At 41.9% G+C, this 17,258-nt stretch overlaps 1 protein-coding gene across 2 annotated transcripts in view; it reads right to left on the bottom strand.

The window, feature by feature from the left end:
* Nucleotides 1-376: 376 nt before the first annotated feature.
* XB877238.S (provisional ortholog of glycerophosphodiester phosphodiesterase domain containing 5 S homeolog) overlaps nt 377-17,258 on the bottom strand; it is a 29,312-nt gene continuing 12,430 nt past the window's right edge. For both annotated transcript variants that reach the window (XM_018250418.2, XM_018250419.2), the window contains exons 5-16: nt 17,112-17,171; nt 15,110-15,208; nt 12,476-12,569; nt 10,904-11,049; nt 9,602-9,684; nt 7,839-7,989; nt 7,440-7,661; nt 6,444-6,601; nt 5,893-6,040; nt 3,457-3,539; nt 3,028-3,107; nt 377-1,956 (exon numbers count right to left, since the gene is read on the bottom strand). In XM_018250418.2, the coding sequence (XP_018105907.1) occupies nt 1,862-1,956; nt 3,028-3,107; nt 3,457-3,539; nt 5,893-6,040; nt 6,444-6,601; nt 7,440-7,661; nt 7,839-7,989; nt 9,602-9,684; nt 10,904-11,049; nt 12,476-12,569; nt 15,110-15,208; nt 17,112-17,171 (1,419 nt within the window). In that variant the 3' untranslated portion in view covers nt 377-1,861. The remainder of the gene's footprint in view (nt 1,957-3,027; nt 3,108-3,456; nt 3,540-5,892; nt 6,041-6,443; nt 6,602-7,439; nt 7,662-7,838; nt 7,990-9,601; nt 9,685-10,903; nt 11,050-12,475; nt 12,570-15,109; nt 15,209-17,111; nt 17,172-17,258) is intronic.

Here is a 17,258-nt window from a genome sequence, read left to right on the forward strand (position 1 = left end):
AGCGTTTAGTGTGATGGAGAGAGTAATATTTTGAGACAGTTTGCAATTGGTCTTCATTTTCTATTACTTTTTTGAGTTATTTAGCTTTTTATTCAGCAGCTCTACAGTTTGCAAATTCATCAGTCTGGTTGCTAGGGTCAAGATTACTCTGGTAACCATGCGCTGATTTGAATAAGAGACTGGAATATGAATAGGAGAGGACTGAATAGAAAGATGAGGAATAAAAAGTAACAATAACAATATATTTGTAGCCTTACAGAGCATTTGTTTTGTAGATGGGGTCAGTGACCCCCATTTGAAAACTGGAAAGAGTCAGAAGAGGAAGGGAAATTATTTAAAAACTATTTTAAAAAAAATAGGGAAATTATTTAAAAACTATTTTAAAAAAAATGAGGACCAATTGAAAAGCCATTCTATAACATAGTAAAAGCTAACTTAAAGGGAGAACCGCCCCTTTAGTGCTGGGCACATACTGTATCTTCATAGGATCACAGCCCTTTAGCAGTAAAGATCTGTGTCTCCAAAGAAAGACCATTCATATGAAAGAGCAGAATGGACACGTTGCCATAAAAGTTCAGGCTCATATTTCAGCCCAAGGACCTTAATGAATTTTGCACAATTGTGTTCTGTAAACTAGTGACCCCCTATGTACCGGTCTGTGCACTGGAGAGGTGAGATCCCCAGGCAGAGTGAGAAGAGCAGCATTAAGAAAAGAATCACCTCTGTTTCTCAGCCTTTTGGAAAAGGACAACCCAGATGAGCCTGGCACCGTATTAACAGAAGCAAGTAGGGGTGCAAAGCCTGAAATAAATATAGGGCTCCCCCAGGAATGAAGTCAGATGGAATGCCTATAACACAATGTTCCACAAACAAGGAATGGGCAGCTCAGTATTTGTGTATCTGCTGCCTTACAGTTCTTGTGTTTCTTCTCTATCATGGAAAAGGAAGAAATGAACGGGACACACAGGACTCCTTTCAGATGAAGGCGCGTGCCCCAGAAACGTTGCACTTCAATAAACACGCAGGGTTAATCCCGCTTGCATGTCCTATATGCCGCCAATTTCTTCCTTTTCCTGTTGAATTTGGAGGGTGTTGATCCCTCATCCCGAGCACCGGAGCAGCTTTCTTTGAGAGGCCAAGGTGTGCTGGTGGGTTACCTCTTGGTCTTCTCTATCATGAGACACGTCCCTGCCAAATTCCATTCCCTGCCAGCCCTAAATTGGTAGTTGATTAATTTTCCTGAGTATGAGAAGCAATAACTGATTTCCAATCAGAATGAGACTTCTGTAGAGAGACAATACAAAAGCTCAACACTGGAGTTGTTTTGGCACATAAGGACGCAATGTAAACAGACAATGTGACCACCAAGATAAATGTTCTGCCTTTACCCACAGGTTCCATGAGCAGCAGGTGCCTATTTGCCGTACGAGACAAACATGAAGACCGATCGATCAGCCATGGCTGGAGGGAAAGTGGTGAAATGAGAGCAACCAGCAAGAAGGTGTCATAAGGTGAACCCTGTGCTTGTTCCACATCAGTGAGGCACTAGGTCCTGGCTCAGTTGAGCAATCAAAAACTCATGGACTCATGTGCAAAGCCTGTCTGTTCTACAATCTACAGGTCTGAGCAGTGTGTACAACTAGAAAGACCCCCCCTCGCAATGGAAGTGGATTTTGTAGGGTCCGACAAGACCTGGAGAGGAAAACAAGACTTGTCCAATGTCAGATGACTGGTCCCATGGTGGGACTCAAAGCTTCAATAGAGCATAATATCAATACCCTTGGTGTGATTCTTCATCTGGGAGATGTACAATAGCTTGGTCACATCTGGAAATCACATTTTGGGGTCCCTGCCCCAGTTATTAATTCTCTGCAGAGCCGATGCTCCCCTCTCTGATGTTGGGGGTTGTAGGCAGACTCTTTGCTTCACTGTCTGATGAGGCCGACATGTCTATCTCTGCAAGGGGAAAAACCAAAACATTCATTCTTTAACTCTATCTACTGTATGTCTAAAGCATCTTCTCTTATGTTGGTGGTCTTCTCCAAATGGCCTGAACCTGAGAGAAAGGAGACTTGCCTCACTGTAAAGACTAGTTCTTTAGGCTAGGGCCACATGGGAGCCGAAATCAGTTAGCCGATATCCACTGGATGATTTCAGCCCTGAATTATGGCTAGCTGATTTCGGGTCCCATTAGCCCAGCTTCATGGTTCTCTGGTGAGCCATAAGACACAGTACATTATCCAAGTTGCTTGCTAGGGCCCAAAACATGGACAAATGGCCAATATTATATTGAAACAAGTTTGCAAACTCTGCTTGTATCTTTCCTTACTGACACATTCTGATCCCATCCTTATCCAGGACCATACTCATCTAGGCCAGTACACATAGAAGCTCATACTCATCCAGGCCCATACACATCCAGGCCCACGATCCTCCAGGCCCATATTCTTCCAGACCAACAATCATCCAGGCTCGTACTCATCCCAGTCCATACTCATTCAGACTCATATTCATCCAGGACCACAATCATCCAAGCTCATACTCATCCAGGCCCATGCTCACCCAGCCCTACAATCATCCAAGTTCATACTTATTCAGGCCCATATTCATCCAGGCTCATACTCATCCTGGTCCATACTCAGGCCCATACTTATCCAGGCCCATACTCATCCCAGTCCATACTCATTCAGACTCATACTCATCCAGGCCCACAACCATCCAGGACCACAATCATCCAAGCTCATACTCATCTAGCCCTACAATCATCCAGGCCCACACTCATCCAAGCTCATACTTATTCAGGCCCATATTCATCCAGGATAGTGATCTGCTGTTGCTCTAAGACACCATACTGTATATTGCCCCGCAATTGTCCTAGTTGGAGGGCAGAATGTCGATTCATCATGCTGGGGCCTATGGGATTATGTGCTAAAGTGACAAATCAGAAGGACACTCCAATTTATGGATGCAAATGTGCTGAACCGTACAAACCATAATTATTTGTATTTCTTTTATGCTTGTACTTACCCGTTTTAAATGTGTTGTAAAACCCACTGCTAAGATTCTCCTGGCATTCTGGGCAACAGGGTAACCCTCTCTCTCGCCACCTAAAGAAGGGCAGTCATGATACATATGAGCAGATTCAGCCACGGACATAAAAATAGGCTGTGAATATCTTTAAAGCCATAAAACTTTGTAAGTTTATTAAAGAATGAATGGCTTAAAAAATGTCCTTTATGCAGCTGCTACTGTTATTACTTATATACAGTTTCCATCAATTTTCATATTTTACAAACGCCCTGAAGTTGTGTTTATTTTCCCTTTATCTAAAGGATTCTCCTGTTGTCACCTAGAGTGTTTTATGTTCCATATACGATGAAGCAGTGACAGTTGTTCCCCGGGGTGTGTATTCACGTGTGTCTATGTACAAGATAAAGCAGAGGGAACACAACTCACCCATGCAAGAGAAACACGAGGACAATCACCAGCACCGAAACAGCATCCGCCAGAATCCACATTAATCTGTATTTCTCTGGGGTCTGAAACACAGCAATGCAATAGAATGTCAAAATATTGGGGCCACTTGAAGGCGAGACCACATTTAGCCCCACTAAATCTCCAGGGCACTTCATATAAGTGACAAAAAGTCGGATTTCAACCTGCCTTCTCAGTAGGAGAAAATCTACGAAAAGTACAGTTGCCTGTCATTTTAATTCTGTACATGGGGGTGATCTAAAATGCCTAAGAGCAATAGGTCTTGAGCAAGTGACAGTGGGCATTAGAGGAGGAGATATTGATAAAATACTATTACGAAAAGAACTGCAATGGATTTATGAACTTAATACAAAATGGCCTAATGGCCTGAATGAAGACATTAAATTTGGCGTGTTTCTGTAACATGTAAATTGCCTCTTGATATTCTAATTATTTACTTCCCTTTTTCCATTCCTGCTATCAAGTGCAAAGCTGCTCAAATTTGACAGATTCATGGTTATGAATGATTGAATTTCATAGGATATATGTCAAATAAATAGTTTTGTTAATTTCTATGAATATTTCTAAAAATAATTTCTCTGTGTAGTCATAGTGAATTAATAATAATACCAAATAAATGGAATCCTTCGACTAACCTAGCATCAGTTAAAATGGTTCCGAACACTCATTGGTAACAATGTTGCAGTTAAGATAAAAAGTGGTAATAAAGTATATATGTAAATGGGCCGAGTGTTTTTAAGCCCATTGGCTAATTTTTTGATGCAATTCACCCTTAGGCGACTTAAATAGCAGCTGGGCACTGACATCATTACGCCCTGATGAAGCCAATCTGGTGAAACGCGCGTCGGCGTGTTAACATGGAGGCAGTATTTGCTCCGGTTCCTAACAGTTGCAGCAGAGAGTGAGGCCACGCTAAGTTTGAACACAATCAGTCGGGAGATAAAAAGAACATTAAGTATCATTTGTATAAAGGAGAAGGCTGCCCACACATACCCTGCATCCTGGACGGCGAGCTTCATGACTGAGCCGCATTAAACATCCCAGCAGGCTACCGGAGGGTAACGTATATGGCGGTGACATCTTAATGTGTGGGATACTAAGCTCTCCTCTATAATTCTAATATACTCCCTGCTGACAACAGCGAATTGAACTTTGCTATTGAAATACCAGAGATATCGGACTTTTTATGATACCGTGGAAGAGTTAGTGCAAAAAAAGACTGTGTGTCTAGCAAGCGGATAACCCGGTGTATTCATTACAAGCACTATTGAAAGTCTTCGTCTTGATAGCAGCGGAATTCGTTGCATTAATTGGGCGTCTAACCAATAGCATAATGTTTCCCCACAGACGCCATTATTGACTTTTCAATTTTCTGCAACTTTGGAGCAAATACATATTTATCAATTTGACATGTTTCCTCCTTCATTTTTAACAGGATTTATGAAGTATCAGCAAAAACGGCTCGGAATGAATTTACCAGCCTGATTTTTCTCACTTATCAACTGCATTTATTTAATATATCATCTTGATTAGGGATGTAGCGAACCGCCGAGTATGTGTTCGCGAATGCCGTTCGCGAACACCGGCAAAAAATGCGAACAGTTCGCGAACTGTTCGCGAACTTCGAACATCCGAAAATCGTTCGATTTGAACGATCGTAGGATTTTTAATCGTTCGATCGAACGATTTTCGTTCGAATCGAACGAAAATCGTTCGATTTTAGCGATCGAATGGTCGAATGATTTTGACGCGAACGCCTATTGGCGAACGTCGCGCGACGTTTGCGAACTTGCGGCGGACGCGAACAGCCGATGTTCGCGCGAACAAGTTTGCCGCAGAACAGTTCGCTACATCCCTAATCTTGATTAATTTATTTCTACTCTCAATGTATTTGTACCGGATACTTGGACTGTCATGAAATTTTGCATGTATTAACCATTTATATTTTAAAATGATGAATTAAACATGGAAATTTTAATAGTATGGGTGTTTGGAGTTTCTAGTTGGATGGCCAAATGAACTAATGCCCTCGGTTTGACTTAATACTAGTAAAACCTCATCGAGTGCTGATTGGAAACACTTTCTCTCTCTTTTTTTGTATAAGCTAAACTTTTTTGTTTCCAGCACCACCTCTAAATGTGGTAGAATGAGACTAGAACAAAGATAGTTGGGTAGAGTGCTGTGCTTTTCTATATATACATTCTCAATAGTTTATCCCTTGTCCCATAGCAACAGAATATAAAGAGCAATACAAGAGCAAAGGCTTCTCATTAAATTCAAGACGGGAAGGGAAACTAGAGAAACACTGGTAGGCATTATGTACTAAAAGGCAGGTCTAGTAACCCATAGCAACCAACCAGAAGAGCACAATCAAAATTTTTTTTTCTTTCTGCTCACCATGAGGAACATTGGTGTGTCCATGCGTTTCAGGGTCTGCACCATGTTAGTTGTGACGGAATGAGCGCCAGCGCACCAGGCGAGGGAGAAGAGCCAGGGTTCACTCACCACATACAGGTTGGTAGTGATGTTGGCATCTGCGTATAATCTGAAATAAACAGGACAATGTTGTACCCCGGGAGCCTTAAGTATATACAGGAGCAACTAACACCCACAACAAGGTACTTGTAAACTTAGAGACAAGCTCCTTATCTCTTGTCAACTTATGGGTCCAGCTTGTGCAACAAATATTTCCCCAAAAGATGAACTGGGCACGTTTAAGAAATCACCCAGATCTGGAATGGGATAAAAGTGGAGGATAAAAGGTGAGGCTACTGTATCTGAATGACAGTCCTGTGCCCTTTCTTGTGGGGCATTGGAATTAGGAGTAACCAAAGCACATAAATTGCACATATTCCATAATCTCCATAGAGACGGTGTCCTGGTTATAACTGGACCCAGTGTCCCAGCACTTTTGACTGTGCTTTGTCCTGCTCATGCTGCATATTAACCTGATGTCTTCCTGGGACATGTCACTGTAGGGCAGGTTCAGCTTGACTATGTTATTCTCCTTCAGGTCCTTTACAGGTGCCTTCATCCTATATGTCTGCTGGAACCCGGGGGCGACCGACTGAACGTACAACCTCATTTCATCCAACAGCCAGAAGATCTGTAGGCAAGAAATACAAAGAATGGGTTATGGTTCAGTATCTCTCTAATTCTGATATTCTGTGGAACCTCTTACTGTGCCAGAATTTCCCTACCTTGGGGGAATAAAGTCACCAAAACCTTTACTATCAGATATTCTTCTTTATTATGTGGATATGTCTGAGGCAACACTGGGCTCCTAAAGCTTTTCTTGGGGGTCAGAGTGGGGCATGGTCCAGAATAACAGATTATTAAGAACAATAAGAGGCACAGTAAGTGCAACTGCATAGCTATCTATTATGCAATATACAATATATCTAGAGAGAGAAAGAAAGAAAGAAAGAAAGAAAGAAAGAAAGAAAGAAAGAAAGAAAGAAAGAAAGAAAGAAAGAAAGAAAGAAAGAAAGAAAGAAAGAAAGAAAGAAAGAAAGAAAGAAAGAAAGAAAGGATTGTTCTTTGCACGTGAATCAAATTCCTTGTTTCTTGCCCTAAATTATGATTTGTCCCCAAGTGTTTTGGCAGGACTGCCGCCCATTCCGGTGTATGAGAAGTTGGGCACTGTAAGGCTTCCCCCGCACTAGGGATGCACCGAATGCACTATTTTGGATCCGGCCGAAACCCCAAATCCTTCGTGAAAGATTCGTCCGAATACCGAACCCTAATTTGAATATGTACATTAGGGGTGGGAAGGGGAAAACATTTTTTACTTCCTTGTTTTCTGACAAAAAGTCACGCGATTTCCCTCCCTGCCCCTAATTTGCATATGCAAATTAGGATTTGGATTTGGTTCGGCTGGGCAGAAGGATTCGAAACGAATCCTGGATTCGGTGCCTCCCTACCCTGCACAGACAACCTCTCACCTGTCTTTGATCAATGGCCGACTCGGAGATGACTTCCAGTGTCCGGTTGACAAAGGTCTGTCTGTAGGGATGATCCGCCGGCGGCATGTACAGATCAAAGATCACCGTCTTGTTGGAGCGGCTGGCGAGTTGTAGAAGGTCGGACAGTTTGCATATGGACTGATTGGCTGCCCGCTGCTCTTCTTCCTCTGACAGGGAACCCATCGAGGAAAATGGCCGGTTCTAGAGGAAACAGCAGGACACTTGTGTTGTGTGACAGGAGGAAGAAGTCCCCAATGTCATTTTCAAGTTCTAGTATCAGCTGCCAGTTATTGGCCTTCACAAGTGCCACCCAAGGAACAGACCAATCAGAGGAGGCCATGCTTGTTGGTCTTGGTAGAAATAAGACAAGGGACATACCTTAGTGAACCACGTCCCAGCATTCAGCTGTTCCAGTGCGTCCCAAGTAAACCTGGCTGCGTTGTCATTGGTCCGGTTGGGGAAGACGTCTTTTACATTGGTCGTCCTCTTTAAAGTGCTGTCGTGCATAAGGAATGGTACCCCGTCATAGCTACATGGCAAAGGGCAGATCATCAGTTATATAATGGGGAAAGCTGGGGTACAGGGAGTTCTGCGCACACAATAAACGATGCGCATATGTTTTATTGTCCAAAGGAAACTATATGGCAGCTATAATGGCACCTGGATCCAAGAAATGCCCAATTACTTTTTATTAACTTTTAATTAATTTATTTTTGCAGTGTGCACGATTGAATGCGGCTAATAGGCCATGTCTTGTTTTACCAAGATTTTATTAACATGTATTTATATAGCACCAACATATTGCGTAGCACTGTAAAGTAAACGTGATTATACAACTACATCACATGAATTATATACATAGAACATATGGAGTAACAAATATCACAATCAATTCAGGTACAAAAAGGTGAGGAAGGCCCTATGCAGAAAGAGCTTACACTCTAAAGGGAAGGGAGTAATACACAAGGAGTGGGAAAGATAGAATTAAGTGGGTGAGAAATGTGGTATTGTATGTGGTGTTGCATTTGAAAGTTAAGAGTGAGGGTTGGCTTCTCGAAAGAAGTGCGTTTTAAGAGATTTCTTGAAAGCAGAAAGGTTGGGAGAAAGTCGGACAGACCCAGCGCCGGATTTCAATAAGGGGCGCCCCTAGGCTGCGCGGTCCTACCAGGCGGCCGCGCGGTCCTAGCGCCCACCTCACCTCCCCATTCCCAGCGCGCCGGCAAATAAACGCCGGCGCAGCTGCTGTAATTGAATGGGGACACACGCGTCCCCATAATGCGGCTGAGCGGCATGCCGCCCCTATTTTTTTGCCGCCCTAGGCCCGGGCCTATGCGGCCTTGCCGTAAATCCGGGCCTGGACAGACCGTGGGAGAGCGTTCCAGAGGAGGGGTGCAGCCCTTGCAAAGTCTTGAATGAGAGCATGTGAGGAGGTAATGAGAGAAGAGTTGAGTAGCAGGTCAGTAGAGGAGCGTAGTAAGCGAGTGGGTGAGTATATAGAGATGAGTTCAGAGATGTAGGGTGGGACAGAGTTATGAAGTGATTTGAAAGTCAGTGTCATTAATTTGAATTTGATTCTGAAAGGTAACGGAAGCCAGTGCAGGGATTGACAGAATGGCGAGGCAGAGCGGTTGCTGAGGTGTATGAGCCTCACAGCAGTGTTCATTATGGATATAAGATTAACCTCCTGCTTCTGTAACCAATCAGATATTGGCTTTTACCAGCCCAGTGCAGTTACAACAATGAAAGCAAATTGCTGATTGGTTGACTGACACTTTGGAGTAACACATTACCAGGGTGTAAATGACAACTGAACAAATATTACCATTATCCAATCAGTTTTCCCCAAGAACAGACAACACTGCGCAGGAATAAGCCATGAGCTTGAGGAATAAGCAGCAGAACAATATGAACTCCTCATTCCTCGACGTCCATAATGTTGCTCTTGGCTGGAGCTGCCATGTGTATTATTATCCCCCCGATGGACCCCGTTCCATCCGCTCATTTGCAGATAAACCCTATACCCTGTGCAGCGATGCCAAAGATCTGCAGATCTCCCCAGCATTTATCTTCCTAGATCAAATATATCAGACACCCACAGGCTCCTGAATTGGTCGTTTAGGGTGAGGGATTAGTGGGGTTACCTCAATGTGACGTCAGACTCGAGTCCATCTCCTCCGCTCTCTATGGTCTTCAGGAATGACAGCAGGGTGTTTTCCGGTGCCAACTGCAAGAAACATAATCAGGAGTTTCCCTTGATATAGTGTTTTATGCATCTCCCCCATAACATGACCTTCTCTGAGAAGTCCTTACAGCAGCCATGTCTGAACCACAACCATCGAGATGCTGCTGAACTACTAATCCACATGACAACACTAATTCTAGGCCCCCATCCAATGACCTATCACTCTATGAGCAACATGCTATAACAAAATCAGTGGAGGCAAAACACATCTGGACTTGAGGAACACTTTATACTAACTATGCTGTGGGCCAAGAAAGTCTAGTGGTGCAATAAACCATAGAAAGTATTATATGAGAATTGCCATTAAAGGAGAACTAAAGCCTAACTAAAGAAGAAGCTAGAAATATTGTACATGATGTTTTGTGCTTCTGTACCAGCCCAAGGCAACCACAGCCCTTTAGCAGTAAAGATCTGTGTCTCCAAAGATGCCCCAGTAGCTCCCCATCTTCTTTTCTGCTGATTCACTGCACATGCTCTGTGCTGCTGTCACTTACTGAGCTTAGGGAGCCACTCACAATATACAGTACACATAGAATAGAAATGTCACAATATAAGGCTGATTAGTAATTAATACACATAATTACTACATGGCAGCACAGAAACCAGTGCAATTAGCATCAGAATTGAATAATCAGCAAACCTGTAGCATCAGCTTATATTACAGCCAGGGAAGCTCATTTTCTGCTGGATAATTAGTGACGAGCCCTAAGCTTAGCTTCTCAACAGCCAATCAGAGCCCACTGAGCATGTGAGTGTCACAGACACTTTCCAAGATGGTGACCCCCTGTGACAAGTTTGAAGTCCTGGATCATTGCTGCTATTGACAAGCTCAAACTTTAGCCCCAATAAGTTCACTATATAAAATATGCCATTTTTATCCATATTCATTTTTAGGGGTTAGTTCTCCTTTAAAAGGACACTACCGTTAAAGAAATAAGACATTTGCAGTTGTGTCTTAAAAAATATGAGATGCCAATCAGAGACCTGCTTAGGCCCCTATAACTCCTGGGGCCCCTCGGCAGTAACATGACCTGCTTCTGATGTAGTTATTTCCCGATTAAAGGAGTTTCCCGCTAAGGTTAAATGGAAGGGATCCGGAACAAGTGACAGATGTTGAGTCCAAGATTGAGCTCCAAATTCCAGTTATATTCTGGCTTCAAAAATCACAAAATAAATATAGTTTTGAAACACTGGAGCTTACTGTTGGTGATCCTCTATGTCCGATCAGTTTGGGTTTGGGCCCCAGGGTGCCTTCCGCTCTGATACACGGAGAGTACATGCCCAGTGGGATGAGATAGAGAAACAGCAGCGCAGCAAGGTAAGGACTTAATATCAGCACCCGAAAACCTGTTGGGAGACACAAGAACCTGAACTTAGTACTGAGCTTATATTGGGCCGACCCATTACCAAAAATACAGGGGAACCTCCCCAGCACTGCACCTTCTAGTTACTCTCTGTACAATGGGTGCCTTGGGTGTAACTGTTGGACAGTGTGTATAATAAGGACAGTGTGTATAATAAGGACAGTGTGAATAATAAGGACAGTGAGTATAATAAGGACAGTGAGTATAATAAGGAGAGTGTGTATAATAAGGAGAGTGAGTATAATAAGGACAGTGAGTATAATAAGGACAGTGTGTATAATAAGGACAGTGTGAATAATAAGGACAGTGTGTATAATAAGGACAGTGAGTATAATAAGGACAGTGTGTGTATAATAAGGACAGTGTGAATAATAAGGACAGTGTGTATAATAAGGACAGTGTGTATAATAAGGACAGTGTGAATAATAAGGACAGTGTGTATAATAAGGACAGTGAGTATAATAAGGACAGTGTGAATAATAAGGACAGTGTGAATAATAAGGACAGTATAATAAGGACAGTGAGTATAATAAGGACATTGTGTATAATAAGGACAGTGTGAATAATAAGGACAGTGTGAATAATAAGGACAGTGTGAATAATAAGGACAGTGTGTATAATAAAGAGTGAGTATAATAAGGACAGTGTGAATAATAAGGACAGTGTGAATAATAAGGACAGTGTGAATAATAAGGACAGTGTGTATAATAAAGAGTGAGTATAATAAGGACAGTGTGAATAATAAGGACAGTGTGAATAATAAGGACAGTGTGAATAATAAGGACAGTGTGTATAATAAAGAGTGAGTATAATAAGGACAGTGTGAATAATAAGGACAGTGTGAATAATAAGGACAGTGTGAATAATAAGGACAGTGTGTATAATAAAGAGTGAGTATAATAAGGACAGTGTGTATAATAAGGACAGTGTGAATAATAAGGACAGTGAGTATAATAAGGACAGTGAGTATAATAAGGACAGTGTGTATAATAAGGACAGTGTGTATAATAAGGACAGTGTGTATAATAAGGACAGTGTGTATAATAAGGACAGTGTGTATAATAAGGACAGTGTGTATAATAAGGACAGTGTGTATAATAAGGACAGTGTGAATAATGACAGTGAGTATAATAAGGACAGTGTGTATAATAAGGACAGTGTGAATAATAAGGACAGTGAGTATAATAAGGACAGTGTGTATAATAAGGACAGTGTGAATAATAAGGACAGTGTGAATAATAAGGACAGTGTATATAATAAGGACAGTGTGAATAATAAGGACAGTGAGTATAATAAGGACAGTGTGTATAATAAGGACAATGTGTATAATAAGGACAGTGTGAATAATAAGGCAAGATGCTTCAGGGGAAGGGGGTGTAGAGGTGGAAAAATAAAGGAGCAGAACTTACCTGCGTTGCTCATTCTCATAAAATACAGAGCCACTGGCCAGGAAAGAACAGACATTGCTGCAATGGCGCCGATGTGCAGATAGGGGGCAGTAACCTATGGGCAAGGACAGGGTAGAAATGACATTAAAGTCCCATTTAAGAATGTTTTTATTAAACAGTTGCACTTTCAACTTTCCCGTAGGATCTTTTAAGGCTTGTGTACGCCAATACTCAAATGCAAATGTTTTTTACCCACAATGCAACATTCGGGCCCTCCCAGGATTTTAACATAATAGCAGCAAATAAGCCTTTACATGTAGCAGAAATCCTGCTTTAGATGATATTTGGAGACGGCACATTTACATTAGAAACATTGTATCTTTTCTGGCTGTTCAGTGCAGAGAAATCGGGACTTTCCAGTACAAACGAGGGACTGCGGGTTGAGCTGTCAAAAGAGGGACAGTTGGGAGGTTTGCTACTGATATTCTATTGTTAGATCTGTGCAGTGTGGCAGCTCTGTATAATGGACAATAATAGGTGAGGGTGGGTGCAGGGCTGCTATCAGGAATTGGGGGGGCCCTATGCGTCAACATTTTCTGGGCTCCACCCACCCCAGGCCAGTCCGAGACATAAAACATTTTTTTAAAAAACTATTGGTGGCAGCACCCCCCCAAGAGTAAAAAAATAACTGGTGGCCGGGTGAGAGTTTTTTGACTTAATTGATTTCCAGCCCCCTCTGCTGTCAGGGAGTTGCAATCTATGGAAGGGAGGGCAGCAGCTCAGGTGCCTGTATATTCTTTCTACCGATTGGTCACTGAAGTCTAAGTCCTGGTACAGCTGCACAGGGATTGGATGGATCAAGTTTAAACTTCTCCATCAGCCTATCCAATCCCCATGCCGCTTTCACAGGACTTAAACTTCAGTGACCAATGAAAAGTCAAGAAAGTTGTTACAGTAAAGATGATAATATTGAATTATCCTTTCCGAGTCCTACCTGAAGGCATGGGCTCCGATGCCCAAGTGTCCCCGAAAGAACAGCATGAGCGGGTGGGTCCACCGTCACCGAAGCTAGGGTGAGCCCCACCATCCCCCACCATTTATGGTCATTTGGACTCCCCTTCGCCTTGTGGCTAGGGGGAGTCCTGTCTACCCTGGGTTCTGCCGAAGCTTCTGCCAGGGCATAAGTCATGGCCTGGGGTCCAGCCAAAGGGACTATGACACCCATCCAGTGGTGACCAAATCAAACACAAAAAAGGTGCTGAAGTGTGCCGGTGCAATGCCATTGATTGTCTTGGTAAGGCTCCAGCTGGCAGCCGGAAAAAGAATAAAGAATCCCCCCTTGCCGAGGTGAGAGAAGTGAAGCAAGATTCAGCAATAAGTGCATGTCTATTGTGCAAGACCCAAAAAAGTGAATCAAGCACCCATCTCGGGAGAACAGCACCTCATCAAGATTCCACCTCCCCGGCCTAGACCAGAGGACCAAGTGTTTCTTCTTCTTCACATAGAAATATAAGAAGGGGTCCCTAGCCAAAAGGCCCAGTGCTACACTTGATCTTAGCCAAAAGGCCGAGAAAGACGATGCCGCACGAGAGGCCCTCCCTTCCAAAGTCTGAAACTCTCTGATAGCTGGGCACGGTTGCCAGGTTGGTGGTTTTCCAGCCAAATTGGGGGGTTTTGAAAGTACAAACTAGCCAAGGTCACACAAACCCTTCGGGGCACAGGACAACTGTCCCCCCCGGATGGTGGCCCTGGGTGGGTGCATATAGCACCTGATATCTATTGTAAAAAATTCACTTACACTTTGTAAGGAGGAGACAAATGGAGGCCGGGTATATTGGCTCCGGGTTACATCACTAGAGGCCGCATGAAACCAGATATATTAACTGACTGCATAATGGATCATTAAGGAATAAAGAATCATGTTACCCCAGAAGCAAAGAAGCCTGATTTTATTGGCGGCCTTTCCTAGAAACTAAAGTCTTCACCTGCAAGTGAGAACTCAGATCAGCCAGACTGGATTTTACCTTCCAACTTAGAAGCAAAAGAAAAAGGGTAAAAAAAACTAGGGATGCACCGAATCCAGGATTCAGTTTGGGATTCGACCATTTTAAGCAGGATTCAGATTCAGTCAAATCCTTGTGTGTGTGGCCGAACCAAATCCTAATTTGCATATGTAAATTAGGTGTGAGAAGAGAAATCACATGACTTTTCGTCTCAAAACAAGGAAGTAAAACATTCTTTTCCACTTTTCCAGCCTCTAATTTGCATATGGAAATTAGGATTTGGTTCGGTATTCGGCCGAATCTGTCACGAAGGATTCGCCTGAATCCCAAATAGTGGATTTGGTGCATCCCTATGGAATATAAATGCAGACCAACTGCAAAGTTGCTAAACCATCTACAACACAAAAGATGAATGTTCCCTTGAAGCAAAGCAAGGGACCAATAGAATATTAGAATCGTACAAATACTGTGTTGGATACAGAACCTTATATTAAGTGTACAAGATATAGCATGATGGAGACCTCTAGTGACCAAAAAGAGGTCAACATTCTACTAAAAAAAAACTCTCTATACATGTTATAAAAATACATTATATAATTTGCACGAGTATAGAGAATTTTTTTTACCAATGAAATAGACATTTAGACGGTACCTGGAAGGAAAGCCGCACCGTGTCCCATTCTCCTTTCCACAGCTGTGATAGGGCACCCAGTGCTCCCAACGAGACCACCAGAACGACCACGGTCCCAATCTGCCAGGAACATTATATAGAAGAATTCACTGATACAGAGCAGGTCACCAGGAAACTAGCAATGTTATTGATACTGTCCATAAAGGCCCAGATGTATCAACCTGCCCCACCCCCACCCAACTGCAACTGCCTCGACAACTGAAGGATGGGAGGTTGGGCAGTGATGATATAAAGTGTTACTGTCACCATCTTGGCTATACAGGTATGGTATCCATTATCCAGAAACCTGTAGTCCAGAAAACTCTGAATTACGGAAAGGCCCTATCCCACAGACTCCATTATAATGAAATAATCCAATGAAATGTTTTAAAAACTGATTTTCTTTTTCTGTGTAATAATAAAACAGTAACTTGTACCTGATCCCAACTAAGATATAAATAATCCTTATTGGAGGCCAAACCAGCCTATTGGGTTTATTTAATGTTTAAAAGATAAGTAAACCTTTATAAGTGATTGTAAAACTGACGAGGGGGCTATTCTAAGAGCGTTTCCAATGTACATTCATTATTTAAATTTTCTTTAATTCCAAGATAGATGTACTGTTAATATGAATGAATTTTGTTACAACAGCATGTAGGGGCTATTCTAAGCACTTTTGTAATTTACATTCATTGTTTATTTTTCTTTAATTCCAAGATATTAAGGGATACATGTAGTGTTAATATGAATGAATTTTGTTACAACAGCGCCACCTGCTGGTCAGTTTCCCACCAGTCTGACCAGCAAGTAGTCAAGGAAGTTGTCAGGAGAAAGAAAGAGGCTGATGTTGTTCTGCTTAGGAAAGATGTGAGAAAGGTTTCTAATTTTATTCCTAAGCAGAAGAACATCAGCCTCTTTCTTTCTCCTGACAACTTCCTTGACTACTTGCTGGTCAGACTGGTGGGAAACTGACCAGCAGGTGGCGCTGTTGTAACAAAATTCATTCATATTAACACTACATGTATCCCTTAATATCTTGGAATTAAAGAAAAATAAACAATGAATGTAAATTACAAAAGTGCTTAGAATAGCCCCTTCATCAGTTTTACATTCACTTATTTTAATGGTTTACTTATACTGTAAACGATTTTCTACTAGACTTAAGGTATGAAGATCTAAATTATGGAAAGATCTGTTATCCGGAGAACCCCAGGTCCCAGATCTTTCTATAATTTGGATCTTCATACCTTCAGTCTACTAAGAAATCATTTAAACATGAAATAAACCCAATAGGCTGATTTTGCCTCCAATAAGGATTTATTATATTTATTAGTTGGGATCAAGTACAAGATACTGTTTCATTACTACAAGTATGGGATCAGTTATCAGGAAACCCGTTACCCAGAAAGCTCATAAACTCCATTTTATCCAAATTCTTAGAAATGATTTCCTTTTTGCCTGTTCTAATAAAACAGTAGCTTGTACTTGATCCCAACTAAGATATAATTAATCCTTATTGGAAGCAAAACCAGCCTATTGGGTTTATTTAATGTTTACATGATTTTCTAGTAGACTTAAGGTATGATGATCCAAATTACACAAAGATCTGTTATCCAGAAAACCCCAGGTCCCGAGCATTCTGGATAACAGGTCCCATACCTGTACAAGGAAAAAGAAAATCATTTAAAAAAATGTTGATTATTTGATGATAATGGAGCCTATGGGGGACAGCCTTTCTTTAATTCTGGAGATTTAATATATATATATATAGATATATATATACACATACATACATATACATACACACACACACGCACAGTATACAAAAGATATTTTGTACCCAGCATGCAATATTCTAACTGAGCAAGTGGCTAGATAGAAGATAAACGCTACATTACACATAGTGCTGACATATCTCCCAGTGCTGTTCCATAAATTAGAAACCTTGGATAATGATGGGTATTGGGCAGACTGATTAACCAACCTTGTGGCTCCAGTGAAGATGTAATTGTTGTCCCTCTGAGAGCAAACATACTGCTAATATCTAGAAATGGGGCAAAAGAAAAAAAACAGAAAGATCAATTCCATAAAGAATAAACCACAACTGTTGACTAGAAGCAGGCGCATCTGG

The sequence above is a fragment of the Xenopus laevis genome, chromosome 2S (assembly GCF_017654675.1).
Source record: "Xenopus laevis strain J_2021 chromosome 2S, Xenopus_laevis_v10.1, whole genome shotgun sequence".
NCBI lineage: Eukaryota > Metazoa > Chordata > Amphibia > Anura > Pipidae > Xenopus > Xenopus laevis.